Source organism: Aquarana catesbeiana, linkage group LG02 (genome assembly GCF_042186555.1).
Source record: "Aquarana catesbeiana isolate 2022-GZ linkage group LG02, ASM4218655v1, whole genome shotgun sequence".
Classification (NCBI taxonomy): Eukaryota; Metazoa; Chordata; class Amphibia; order Anura; family Ranidae; genus Aquarana; species Aquarana catesbeiana.
This window is the reverse complement of record NC_133325.1, coordinates 122119798-122134591: the sequence shown is the minus strand read 5'-3', so window position 1 is coordinate 122134591 and position 14794 is coordinate 122119798. Positions and strand designations below refer to the sequence as shown.

Genomic DNA, 14794 nt, shown 5'->3' with positions numbered 1-14794 from the left:
GACTGATCTAAGCCACACCTTTACAGCAACTCAAAAACAAAATATCATCAGATTTTCCCTCAAGTCGTCACTGTGTACCAAAATACACAAGACTAATTTCAAGGTTCTGACCAGATGGTACCTCACACCTTACAGATTACATAAATGCTACCCTGCCACATCACACCATTGTTGGCGATGGCAGGTGAGCAGGGGGACATTGCTTCATGGTCCTGCCCTAAACTGACAGATTTTTGGAAAAATATCAGAACCATCACTCAAAAATTCACAGATTTCCAAATACCTGATGACCTAGCATTTTTCTTGCTACATGTCTCAACTATCCCAGCTAAATCTTACAAGAAATCCATTATACGCCACTTGTTACGTAAATGCTGTATTCCCCTGCACTGGAAACAACAGCACCCACTGACCACTGCGACTTGGCTGCGGAGGGTGGAGGATATTAATAGAATGGAAGATTTAATTCTGACAGTGCAACAAAAACACGAGAAATACACTTGACAGAAAGACTTCTGAATCTTTTTGTCTTATCAGATGAGGGAAAAGCCCTTTCTGGAATTTAACTATCCTACAGGCAGTAGACAGCTACTTTCCTCTGATGTCCTGAGCCATCGTCACCTCAACCCCTCAACCCCTGCGCCCCCCCCCCTTTTTTCTTTTTATTTTCTATTCTGTTTCTTACTAGTCTATCTTTTGTCTCTTTTCTTTTCTTTGCTACTACTTATGAACAGTGGAAATTGAGTTTAGGCTGCCCCCCTCTCTTTTATATCTCAGTTATAGGGCTTTCTTCATCACTGTGCAACAGTCATCCTTGTCAATCTAAAACTCTTTGTAACCATGCCTACTTGGGGGGTATTATATATATGTTCTTTGGTTACCTGTTTTACTTGTTCTGAGCCCTCTGATTGGAATCTCATTTACCTGTATGCCATTGCTGTAATAATGGGGTTCTGCCCTTTTTTGTAGTTTAGTAAAAAACGATATTTTCAAAAAATAAATAAATAGGCCCTTACATTTGAAATATAAGAACAAACATATAATTGGTTGTTTTCAATAAGAAGAACAATGTCCAGTGGACTGCCTATCAAAAAAGTAACTACCAATTTACCTAATATTCTTCTACCCGGGTACTTTTCCACTGGATTTGGCATAGCCTGTGAATTTGATAGGAAGGTCTCAATATATTATACAGTGTCTCACATTGTCATTATAACTTTACTTCCATTCTTCATCTCAGGGAAGGAGTATACTTGGCAAGAACAGAAGGCAGACTTTTCCAGCACTTAAAAGTTATAAAATAGCAGAAGTCAACAAAGTGCAAAAAGTTAAATGTAAAACAACGCTGAAGAACAACTGATGACTCAGAGAACTTGGTAAAAATGTGACTTAATGGCCTGTCAATCACAAGCATTGTCTTCAACCTTCCATCACCCCAGTTTCCATCTGCTGTGTCTGCTAATAAAATCTACAACTGTACCAAAAAGAAATTCAGCAGCATTTCTTAGAAAACTGAAATATAAAATACTTACCGTGTTCCATCATTTTCAGTGGAAACCAGAAGAGGATTAGCGAGTGGACCAAGGCATTGATACAATGACCCCAAAATACCTAAAACAACAGAGAACAAGGATAACACTTAACTTTAACACCTGACTGAGTCTCAACAAGTGCTCTGCTGTTACAATGAGCAATTAGTGGTGTTCCTGAGTTCTGGAAGATGATAAGACAATTATTTCACTTTCTGGGATCTATTTTCATTCCCCCTAATCTATTAGGGCTGTCAACCAATTCTGAAGTATTTTACACATCATAAAGGACAAGAACTTTATTGTTCTCCAAGTGTAATCTTCTTTTAAATGAGAAGATAAAGGGTCAGGGGTTCATCAAATGTTACAAGAGATGAATCAATCTTGAAATAAATACAGAATGATTTACTTGAGAATATTATTTATAGTAACATTTTTAGTTATAAAGCTAATTATGTTGGTCTCTGTGTACATTCTACTCATTATGGGGGGCAAGTATAAATTGCTCTCTTTCCTCTTCTTCATGAGAATATAACTTCAGCTGTTTTTATACCTGAATCTACTAATCAGTTTGACCTGCGCAATTAAACAAAACCAGCAGATAGCATCAGCATATCTGGCTTAAATTGTATTAGGCTTCATGTACACAGGACGTTTTAAAACCTCTCCTGAACGATTTAACTTGACAGATAGTAACCGATGTTTAAAAACATCCGTTATGCTGCGTTTACATGCCGCGTTTAGCTGCATTTGCGTTTATAAGCGTTTTTTGCATTGAAAAAAAGTCAAAAATGTATCCATTAAAAAAACTCCTGTAAACAAAATGTTTACATGCATTTTCAAGCTGTTACAGGCATTTGGTGTTTCAAATGCCTCTGAACATTCGGCCTGAACGCATTTTTTTGCTTTCCAAAAAATGCTTCTAATTTCAACTGCCTAGAAACGACTATAAACGACTCTGTGTACATATACGGTTAAGATAACATAAAGGAGAGTTCAGTGGCAGCTGAAAAAAATGCCCAACTGCTCCTAAACGTCCGTTTACTAGCACCAGTGTACATGAAGCCTAATGCAGCCTACACACGATCGTTTTTCTCGTCGGAAAAAGATATGACGGCTTTTCCAACGGGATTCCGCTCAAGTTTGCCTTGCATACACACGGTCACGCAAAAGTTCGCTGAAATTCCGACTGTCAAGAACGCGATGACGTACAACACTATGACGAGCCGAGAAAATGACGTTCAATGCTTCCAAGCATGCGTCGAATTGTTTCCGAGCATGCGTAGGGATTTTGCACGTCGGAATTGCCACAGACGATCGCATTTTTGGATAGGAACTTTTCCTGACCGAAAAATTGAAAGCATGCTCTCAATCTTTTGCTGGCTGGAATTCCGCCAGCAAAAGACCGATGGAGCATACACACAGTCGCATTTTCCTACGAAAAAATCTCATCGGTCTTTTGCGGGCCGAAATTCCGACTGTGTGTACGCAGCATTAGAGTTGACATACAGCAGAAACATGCTGAGACCAACCTTTCTCAACCTTGTTACACCAGAGGAACCCTTGAAAATTGTTCAGACCTTTGGAAACCCTTGCTAAAAATGATATGTACAGCTCATGATACTTTACGCATGATCAGTAACCTGTAGATATCGTATAATAAAACAAAGAAATATGGAATATCTAGTGTATTTGACACCTGTGGCTGAATATTTTTTAACCCCCCCTCCCCTCCTCTATCTAACAAAAATTATTTTCAGAAACACAGACAGGGAAAATTGTAGTGTCCTCTATGGTGATCATTGAATAAGTAATCCCTTAGGTTGGTGGCTGGGTAGAAGTACTCACTTACATTGGTGGTCAGTGTGGTGTTCATTTAGACTCAGCTGACACCCATGTGATGCCTCCCTCCATTGGTGGTCAGTGCCCTCCCTCCATTGGTAGTCAGTGCCCTGTTACATTGGGGGTAAGTAGGAAGAATCTCCTGTTACACTGGGGTATGTGGGAAGAATGGCCTGTTACACTGGGTTAAGGATTGGTGTAATTTATTACTAATCTGAGAGATGAGAGGAGAGGCTCCACTGGTCCCATTCCCTTAAGCTTTGCTTAATTATGTCTGCCGAGGACGATGCAAATATTGTCCACCACTACTCATCATTGTTGAAGGAACGCCTAGCAATCTTTGAAGGAACACCAGGGTTCCAAAGAACCTTAGTTGAAAAAAGCTGATGTAGGTAAACCCTTTACATGAACTCAAATATAGAGATTTCTAATTTCCATTTAGTATTCAGTACTAATAGTGCCCTAATAAACTTTCACTACTGGTACATCCATCGCTTTTTGAATGGGCACATTTTGCAGTACATTATTCATGTATCTTAGGGATCTTTCCTTTTTCTGTGCAGGAGTGGAAGAATCCTTCACCAATCTAAGGATTTACGATGCAGAACTTTTTACAAGCTCATTCTGAATTGCTTATCAACCTGCACACATTGCTTCCATCTATAGGAGTGAATATATCCGTTAAGATCTGCACATGAGACCACTGCGTAGCCAGATCTCAAAAAGATCTGAACATACATAGTTCACACCTGGTCTGTGTCATCTACTACTGGAATAGTGTAGTTGAACCTGTTTGTCTTTACTGCAGGTGATGTCACTGCTCTGAAATTAGCCTCCCGGTACTCCGGTTTCCTCCTACACTCCAAAGACATGCTGGTAGGTTAATTGGCCCTAGTATATGTATTGTACGTATGAATGTGAGTTAGGGACAGGGACTGATGTGAATGTACAATACAGTAAGTCCCCTACTTATGAACAAATTATGTTCCGGGAGCTCGTTCGTAAGTCCAACATGTTTGTAAGTGCAACAAAGATCAGTGCTTGCAGACAAAAGCTGCAAGCACTGATCAGCTTGTTCTAGAGGGGGAGAGTCCCCCTGTCAGAACACAATAGCACAGCTTGGGAGATCGCTGCACCAACATTGCTTGTGTTGATACAGCGATATGTCATTTTTTTTCATTCAGCCTGCTGAGTTGAAAGAAATAAAACTGCATCTTTGAGAGTTTGCAACTCGAAGATTTGTATGTAGGGGACTTACTGTAAATATGCGTAAATCGATGTGTAAATTGACGGCACTATATAAGTACCAATGATAAATAAATTAGTGCTTGCCTTGGAAGCCAGCTAAGGGCACCATCAGAGCTTCCTAAAAATGTATTTCACTTTCTGAAGGTTTTCATTTTAGTGAATAAAATATGTTTCCTATATCTATCAGGGGCACAAATGACTTTTTTTTTCTTACATTATAAAGAATGCAGCAGAAAGGATGAGACTTCATTTGCTGCAGCAAGAAGAGTGAGATGTCATGAAATATTCCTTTTAGGAGGACTTAAAGTAGTTCTAAACCTTAGTTTGTTTGTTTTTTTTAATAACAAACATATCATACTTACCTCCACTGTGCAGTTCATTTTGCACAGTGTGGCCCTGATCATCGTCTTCTGGGGTCCTCCAGCGGTGCTCGCGGCTCCTGCCCACATCGGTAAGCCCCCTGGGAGAAGTGCTCTCCCGGGGGGTTACCTTGCAGGTGCGTTCCCGAGTCCAGCATTTGCGTGCATAAACACAGAATGCCGGACTCCAGCCCCGCTCCCCTGCACCCGCATCATTGAATTTGATTGACAGCAGTGGGAGCCAATGGCTGCGCTGCTATCAATCTATCCAATCAAGAGCCGAGAACCCCAGGTAGAGATGTCCAGCGCCTCTCCGCCGAGGGAACGAAGGGCTCAAGAGAGTAAAACGGGAGGGGGGGGCGTCACTGTCAGAAGTTTTTTCACCTTAAGACCCCTTTCACACTGGGGCGCTTTGCAGGCGCTACAGCGCTAAACATAGCGCCTGCGAAGCACCCTGAAAGAGCCGCTCCTGTCTCTTCAGTGTGAAAGCCTGAGGGCTTTCACACTGGAGTGGTGCGCTGGCAGGATGGTAAAAAAAGTCCTGCTAGCAGCATCTTTGGAGCTGTGAAGGAGCGGTGTGTATACCGCTCCTCCACCACTCCTGCCCATTGAAATCAGTGGGCAGTACGGCTATACCGCCAGCAAAGCGCTGCTGCAGCAGCACTTTGCGGGTGGTTTTAACCCTTTTTCGGCCGCTGACGGGGGTTAAAAGCGCCCTCTAGCGGCCGAATACCTCCACAAATACGACGGTAAAGCGTCGTTTTACCGCTGACGCCGCCCCACGCCCCAGTGTGAAAGGGGCCTAATACATAGGATGCATTAAGGTGAAAAAACACGAGGGTTTACAACCCCTTTAACCTTTAATATTAGATCTGTGTTGCCTAAAAAAATGTCGATGACAAAATCCCTGCCATAAATAGAAACAGCACTTTGGTATCATAAGCATGGCTGAGCACTCGTTATTTCTATCAGACTTACTCTTGTGTTAAATCCATCTGCATTCTGAGTGATTTTGTAGAGCTGTGGAAACCTTAGCATGCTGTCTTGGCTGCAGGTTCGCTCGCAGATTCCCAGTGTGAAAGGCGGTAAGGCAGTGAAAATCTGTTGAGAGAGTGATAGTGATCACTACAAAGGTGATAACAATGTGGAAAGAGGACAGGAAAGACCTAAAGAGGTTGTTAATGTGTCACAGTCACAACGATCCAACAACTGCCATGCCCCATGAATTACCCCGCAGCGAAGTAGTACGAATCATACAGTTCTTTACTTGCATCGTAATAGGTTCCTATTATGCACATGTAATGTTACATTTTTAATAACAATTTATTTATGTATTAATAGTTTATTCATTTGCCTTACAATTTATGGAATTAACAAATATTCTTTGCCAAACTGTTTTCAGTCTGCCAACCTGCTAGGAGTCTACGGTGTTCATTTTAGAATATCCCCCACTATACACCTCTATTCAACATTATTGCCTTTATGCCTATAACTTCATTAAAATGACCCTGTTGAGAGGCTGAGGGTACCAAGTTGCTAATCTTCTGGTCTTGCCAAAAACATGAGGGGTTTTGGTCTCAGGTACGAGATATTACATAATTATATAGTCGGTAAGGCTGAAAAAAGACAATAGTCCATCCAGTTCAACTTGTGAAGGTGTATATGTATCAGTGTCTACAATGCTTTCCCATATCCCTGCATGTTGTGTCTTTTTAGATGTACGTCTAATACCGCGTACACATGACCGGACCTTCTGGGAAACTAGGTCCGACGTTCTTCCCGCCGGAATTCCGGCGGACTTTCTGAACGGACGGACTTGCCTACACATGACCGGACTTTCCGGCAGACTAGGTCCGCCGATCTTCCCGACGGACTTTTGTCGGAGTTACGGCGGAATTTCAGAATGAACGGACTTGCCCACACACAGCCAAGTCCGTTCATTTAGAACGTGACTCGGGTACGACAGGACTAGGAAAGGAAGTCAATCTCGCTGCTTTTATCGGCGAGATTGACACCTTGCGAGCCCCGTCGCGGGGCATACCAGGCCCTTAGATCTGGTATGGATTTGAAGGGGATGGTCCCCCCCAAAATCCATACCAGGCCCCTATCCGAGCACGCAGCCCGGCCGATCAGGAAAGGGGGTGGGGACGAGCGAGCGCCCCCCCCCCTGAAACGTACCAGGCCGCATGCCCTCAACATGGGGGGGTGGGTGCTTTGGGGGAGGGGGCGCCCTGCGCCCCCCCTACCCCAAAGCATCTTGTCCCCATGTTGATAAGGACAAGGGCCTCTTCCCGACAACCCTGGCCGTTGGTTGTCGGGGTCTGCGGGCGGGGGGCTTATCGCAATCCGGGAGCCCCCTTTAATAAGAGGGGCCCCAGATCCCGGCCCCCCACCCTATATGAATGAGTATGGGGTACATGGTACCCCTACCCATTCACCTAGGGAAAAAGTGTCAATAAAAAAAAACACACTGCACAGGTTTTTAAAGTAATTTATTAGACAGCTCCGGGGGTCTTCTTCCAGCTTCGGGGGTCTTCTTCCGGCTTCGGGGGTCTCTCCAATTCTTCCCCGCGCTCTCCGAGTCTTCTGCCGGGCTCCTCCGCTATCTACTGCTCTTTTGCCGCTCTTTTGCTAGCAGGGGCCTGGACTTCTGCCTTCTTCTCTGCTTCTCTTCTTCCGATGTTGACATGACGCTCTCTCCGGCTGGTATGCTCTCTGAGCGCTCCGAAAGCACCCACCCCCCATGTTGAGGGCATGTGGCCTGGTACGATTCAGAAAGGGGGGCGCTCGTTCGTCCCCACCCCCCTTTCTGACCAGCTGGGCTGCGTGCTCGGATAAGGGTCTGGTATAGATTTTGGCGGGACCCCCACGCTGATTTTTCGGCGTAGGGGGTTCCCCTTAAAATCCATACCAGACCTAAGGACCTGGTATGCCCCGCGCTCGCCGCAATAGGAAAATTGTTTTTTCCTATTGCAGGGAGCGCGAGATGCAGTACCCTGCCCTTGCGTTGTATCTGGTCCGTCGGACCAGCATACAGATGAACGGACGGAAAGATTTGAAACATGTTTCATTTCTAGGTCCAGCGAACTATTGGGAAAAAAAAGTCAGCGGTCCGCCAAACCAAGTATGCCGTAAAGTCCGGTCGTGTGTACGCGGCATAAGAATCTTTTAAAAGTATCCATACTCCCCGCAGTCACCACCAATTGTGGGAGAGAGTTCCACATCCTTAAAGCCCTGACAGTGAAGAACCCCCTACGCAGTTTAAGGTTAAACCGCTTCTCCTCCAGTCTCTTTTTGTGCCCCTGTCTCCTTATACACTCCCTAGGACTAAATAGTTTAGTTCCTATGCTGGGATCCCCATTGAGGTATTTGTAGATCACTATCATGTCTCCTGTCAAGCGTCTCTTCTCCAGTGAGAATACATTTCGTGTTTGCAGCCGTTCCTTGTAATTGAGGTCCCCCAGTCTCCTTATTAGTTTTATTGCCCTTCTTTGGACTCTCTTCAGTTCCAGCACATCCCTTCAGAGGACTGGTGACCAGAACTGGAAGGAAAACTCCAAATGAGGTCTAACCAGAGTTTTATAAAGTGGCAGAAGTATAGTTTTTTCCCTGGAGTATATGCCTTCTTTTATGCATGCTAATATTCTGCCTGTTTTGGTAGCTGCAGCTTGGCACTGCATGCTGTTGCTCAATCTGTCATCTATTAGCACCCCTAGATCCTTTGTTTTTTTTGCCCACAAGTGCATTACTTTACATTTCTCCACATTAAACTTCTTTTGCCATTTGTCTGCTCACTCCTTTATTTTGTTAAGGTCATTCTGCTAAATTTCTATGTCCTGATGTGAGTTTATTACTCTGCTTATCTTTGTGTCATCTGCAAAAACTGAGACTGAACTAGTTATCCCATACTCTATACCATTTATAAATATATTGAATAGAATTGGTCCCAAGAGAGAACCTTGGGGTTCCCCACTCACCACTCCAGACCAGTCTGAGTACATGTTATATATCACTACCCTTTTTATCAAGCAACTCACTGACAACTTTGGCTCTAACCCGGCCAGGTATCTTTTTCACTACTCACATCTCTCCAAACGTAAATACAAAAATTCAATGTTGGTCCACCTTCTAAATGCCACAAAGGCATGTATTCCAGCCCTTTGGAAGCAGGAATGGTCCCCTACGATCTTGTTATGGCTCACCAAAGTAGCTGAATATTTACGCCATGGAGAGTATTACCACAACCTTGCAAGGCAAAGAAGAGAAATGTAATAAAAAGTGGTTTTATTGGTCCCTTTATACCTGTTCTAGGGAATATGGCTCTGTGCTCTAGCTTTTCCACGCCCCTCCTTCCTCTCCTTCCCTCTCTCCCCTTTTTGTTTTCTCTCGCTCTCTATTTCTTGCATTTCCTTTCCTTTGTATCTTTTATGTTCAGTGGCAGTTATTGGTTTTTTTCTTTTGGGGGGGGGGGTGGTAAACAGTCGATTGGCAGCGTCGGCAGGGGCAACCTCCCCAGAGGACCGTACAGGATATCAAAGCCCTGCACTTACCCCATCTAGGAAGCGGGCGGGCAGCGTGTCCGGCAGCTTTCTTCCTGCTTCTGTGGTGTGGATCACGGCGGCAGTGCATCCCCCTCCTCCTAGGCGTCCAATAGGATCACCTGACCTTTCAGCCAATCAGGAAACGGGAATCAAACCCACGCTTCCTGATTAGCGGCGAGGCGATTCAGTGTTAGAAAAGTGAATATTCATTTGCTTTTCTAACACACCTGGGTGGGCTCTGCGCCACGAGGCCACCCTATTTTGAAGCCTATCAGAGCAAATAGAATTGGCTCTAATCAGGTGCTTCAAAAAAACACCCCCGCCGATGTAATTCATGCGCTCGGTGTCCTGAAAGGGGCTGGACGCATGAATAGGGGGTGGCGGCGGTGGCCGTGGATAGATTAATTCTTTGCATGAATTTATTCATTACTCATATAGGGGGTGGCGTGGATAGAGGGGTGGCGCCCGTGCGCCCTTGATGTGCGGGCTGCCCCTGATTATGTTACTCTCTTGTAAGAAAATTGACATACGGTCAGAATGGTAGAGACTCAATTGTCTGCTATAACTGATAATTCATGACACGGAATATGACTTTTGTGTCTTGTGTGCTCACTCATGATGCGACTTATGTTGTGAGTTACAGTATAAATATACATTTTTTGGTAAACACTGGCTAATGTTTCTCACATGTCTGTTTGTACAAAAATTGCTTAAAATAAAGAATTTAAAAAAAAATTACTCGGTTGCTAAAATCAAACTGTAATTAAAAGTTGTTCCTGCAAAAAAATAATTACAACTGCCGCCTATTGCCGGTGTAATTAAGAGAAATCACCACCTGTAGTCTGTTTAGAAACTGATACTTATGGCCCGTACACACGATCGGAATATCGTGCGAAAACGGTTGTCCGAGGAAGGATCGTACTATTTTCGGATTGTGTGTACAATACTTTCGACAGCCGATCACGACCGTTCATCAGATCTTATTCGATCGGGCATGCATGAAAATTTTCCTCGTACGATTCCAGATCGATTTTCGGTTAGTCAGTATAGTTGTCATTGGAAAATTCAATACCAATACATTACAACACATGACATCACTTCCGATTTTTTTTTGTGTCGTACGAGAATTTTCGTGACTTTATTTAGCTATTCAATTTCTACTTGCGACTATTAAGCGAAAACGGACGTACGATCAGCCGTTCGATATTCGGAACGTGTGTACGGGACATAAGAAGCATAGAAAAGTGAAGGCAGAAAAAGACTGAGTAGTCCATTGAGTCTGCCCATTTTATTTATTTGTTTTGTTTGCTTTTTTTTTGTTTTTTGTTTTTTTTCATTAACCTTGTTGTCTGACTATAGATCTATGTTTATCCCAAGCATATTTGAAGCCATTTATTGTCAACTGTCTCACTACCTCTATTGGTAGTTTACTCCAATCATCAACTACCCTTTTAGTAAAATAATACTTTCTAAGATTTGGTTTGAACTTTCCTCAAGTTAGTTTGAGGTCATGTCCCCATGTTCTTGATTTTGGTTTCATATTGAAATGACTGCCTTCCTTAACCTTATTCACCCCCTTGATGTATTTAAAGGTTTCAATCATGTCTCCTCTTTCCCTTATTTCCTCCAGACTGTACATATTAAGTTCCTGAAGTCGCTCTCGATATGTTTTTATCCCCTAGACCTTTTATCATTTTTGTTACCCGTCTCTGGACTCATATCTCATTCTATCTCGATCTCCTGGTACACTGCTAGTCTTAGTGGTTCCTCACACTGACTCCTACAGCACTGTAGGATATAGTAGTGACATGAAGATAAGCGGGAGAAACTACTGAGGAACCACTGAGTGGCACAGAGGATCAGGAATCTGACGCTCCCAGTATTACAGCAACAATCAGCAGTGCAGGTGGCAGGATAGGTATTTATCTTTATTTGTAGGGATATAGTTTATATAGTTTATTGGGTCATTAGCCTGTGACATTGTTGATGTTTTGTTGACTGAGCTGAGCTGAACATACACCAGATTGGGTAAAGTAGAAGAACACCTTAATGCTGCATACCAGTTAGGTATCATCATGAACCGGTTCCAGCCTGAGTATGATGCTTATCCACTCAAAGAGCCCAGTGATGATGAACATGCCAATAGCAATATCTGACCATCTGATGGCCTTCACTATGGTAGTATCTTCTGTTTAACATTTTCGAGTCACTCATTGGGATCATTGTCCACTGACGGCCGTTCTGGATGATCAGCTGTTAATGCTAGATTTCTGGATGCGTTTGACCATTGCAACTTATGGTCCTGCTTATCTGGTAAGAGGTGTATTTAAGAGGGTGTTGCTGGTGGTGGATCCCTTTACCTGTTTACATTACACAGTGCACTTTCTAGATGGATTGATTTATTTCACCTATGGACTATTCACCAATTATGGATTTTCCAATTTTGTTTTGCTGATGTATGCTGGCTGGTTATCAGTTGTACACATGCAAAGTACACATTTGCACGCTTGCACTTTATAATTTATTTTGATGTTATCAGTTCCTTAATAGTGTATATGACGTTTTGTAAGGAGGTATTTTTGCACTTTATTTGCACATTTATATTTTAAAAAGCTTTTGTATGATCACATTTATATTTTAAAAAGTTTTTGCATGATCACATTTTCTTATAGCGCTGTTTATACTTTTTTTTATATTGTGTATTAGTTGGTATCATAGAGTGGCTGCTATCATTTTTGTAGTATATGACTGAGCGTGGATTTTTACAATTTCTGTGTATAGTTTATATTGCCCCCTGATTTTAGCAATAGAGTCACTTTAAGAAGAAGTAGAAATGAAGAGCAGTACATTGAGGTGGGACTCTATAATGCCGCGTACACACAGGCGGACTTTACGGCAGACTTCGTCCTGCGGACTTTTCGACTGACCTTACGACGGACTTTCCAAATGAACGGACTTGCCTACACACGATCAACCAAAGTCCGACGGATTCATACGTGATGACGTACGACCGGACTAAAACAAGGAAGTTCATAGCCATTAGCCAATAGCTGCTCTAGCGTCGGTTTTTGTCCACCGGACTAACATACAGACGAGCGGACTTTTCGACCGGACTCGAGTCCATCGAAAAGATTTGAAACATGTTTCATTTCTAAGTCCGTCGAACTTTTGGGGAAAAAAGTCCGCTGGAGCCCACAGACGATCGAATTGTCCGACGGACTCCGGTCCGCAGGACCAAGTATGCCATAAAGTCCGGTCGGTTGTACGCGGCATAAGAGATAATGAAGTCAGGATGTGGAGGATGATAGCCCTGGAGCCTGCAGCCGTCAGCAATGACAGTTCCCTTATTTCAACCTACACAGGTTCTATTTCTGCAGCAACACCACCAGTGGAGAGTTTGCTAGCAGGGCTCTTTCTTTTCAGAAGAATATTTTACAGAATAGATTGTTGTCAGATGATTACCTTTGTACATGGAAGCATCATTGCTGTGGTGATATATTCCCATGTTGCAATAGTGTTTCTGCATAATAAGTCTAGTTTATTTATTCATACCCATATATGAAACTGTGGACTCACAAATGAACATGAAGCAAACCTGCCCCATTCAGGACCCCTTTACACTTTTGCGTGCTTATTCAACTTTGTGAGACCTTAGATTAGTTTAGTGCCGCTCCAAGCCTGAGGTACAGTATAATGTGCTGCCCGCTGGACAAAACGCGTCAGCGGCATGGCCAGTATAGCAGCGCTGGCTAAGGCCATTACCTATACTTGTATGCACTGAGCTGGGCAAGCAGCATCTCACATTTTCTACACACTTATTCAACTATGTGTTATCATGTACGGTAATGTGCTACAACAAAACTCGTGTATGCACATTGCAGTGCATTGCCTTTTAGATTTAAAGTGGTTGTATAACCCGCTTGGTGATTTTTACTAGACATGAGCAATTAGTTTCGTTCTGAATTTGTTTTTTAACGAATGTCGACAAATTTGTTAATTCGGAAATATCCAAATGAATGAAAACCCGCTTATTGAACTTTTCCAAATATTCGTAAATTAGAATATTGGAAAATTCGTAAATTCGGGAATTTGAAAAAAATTGGAAATTCGTAAAAAAAAAATCGGAAATTCTAAAAAAATTTGTAAATTCAAAAAAATCGTAAATTCGGAAATTAAAAAAAAAATGGAAATTCGAAAAAATGTAGATTCATAAAAATTCGTAAATTCAAAAAAATTAGTAAATTGGAAATTCTAAAAAAAAATCTGTATTTCCGAAAATTCGACTGTTAGTGAATAATAATAATTACTTAACTATTACTAGCTATTAAATTATAGGTATTGGAATTTCCTTTCAAATTTGACTGTTAGTGAATGTAACGAATACAAATTTAACCAAAGTTACGAATTTTCCAAAATAACAGATGCCACATCTAAACGCATGGAATGTAACAAATTAATAATAATTATAAAAACTTTTATAATTATTCATTTGTTCTGTTCCATTTGTTTAGATGTGGCATTCATTATTTCAGATAATTCGTAACTTCGGATAAATTCAGATTTGTTACATTCACTAACAGCCAAATTTGAAAGGGGATTCCAATACCTATAATTTAATAGATCATATTAGTTATTATTTTAGATTTTCAAATTTTGGGGTTTTCGAATTTCAGATTTTTTTCGAATTTCCGAATTACCAATTTTTTTTTCTAATTTCCGAATTTCCAATTTTTATCGAATTTACGAATTTCAGATTTTTTTCGAATTTCTGATGATTTTCAGATTTTTAAAATTTCCGACTTTTTTCAAATTTTTTAGAATTTTTGATTTTTTACGAATTTCCGATTTTTTTTTTTCGAATTTCCGAATTTACGATTTTTTTCGAAGTGGACTTACCCTTTAAATGACAGGTGTTGTTTTATGGTGTACTGGGGAAAAAAAAGGGAGGTTTTTTTTTTTTGGGATGTGCACAGAGGGCCCACTTATAATAAATGTACAACACAGTGCAAAAAGCATTAACAAGTGGAAAAGCATAAATGAAAACACGCGTATAATGAGGTAGAGCTGTGCGGTTAATCGTCAAGAATCGTTATCGCAATTTTTTTCCCCGTTGCGATCTTGACAAAGGTGCTTCACGATTCTTTCTATGCAAAGAATTCTCTCTGCTCTTCTGAAGCCACAGCCGTCAAAAGAAAGGAAGAAAAAAAATGGGCAGCCTGCCAAGAATCACAGCATTCTTTAGCAGTGGAACTAAGTATAAACATTGTAACGATTT

The 14794-nt window shown here is 41.8% G+C and overlaps 1 protein-coding gene across 2 annotated transcripts in view; it reads right to left on the bottom strand.

The window, feature by feature from the left end:
- The window catches only part of ATP8A2 (ATPase phospholipid transporting 8A2), a 1045467-nt gene that overhangs the window by 226081 nt on the left and 804592 nt on the right, over positions 1–14794 (bottom strand). For both annotated transcript variants that reach the window (XM_073613412.1, XM_073613413.1), the window contains exons 29-30: positions 5957–6079; positions 1533–1611 (exon numbers count right to left, since the gene is read on the bottom strand). In XM_073613412.1, coding sequence (XP_073469513.1) covers positions 1533–1611; positions 5957–6079 — 202 coding nt within the window. The remainder of the gene's footprint in view (positions 1–1532; positions 1612–5956; positions 6080–14794) is intronic.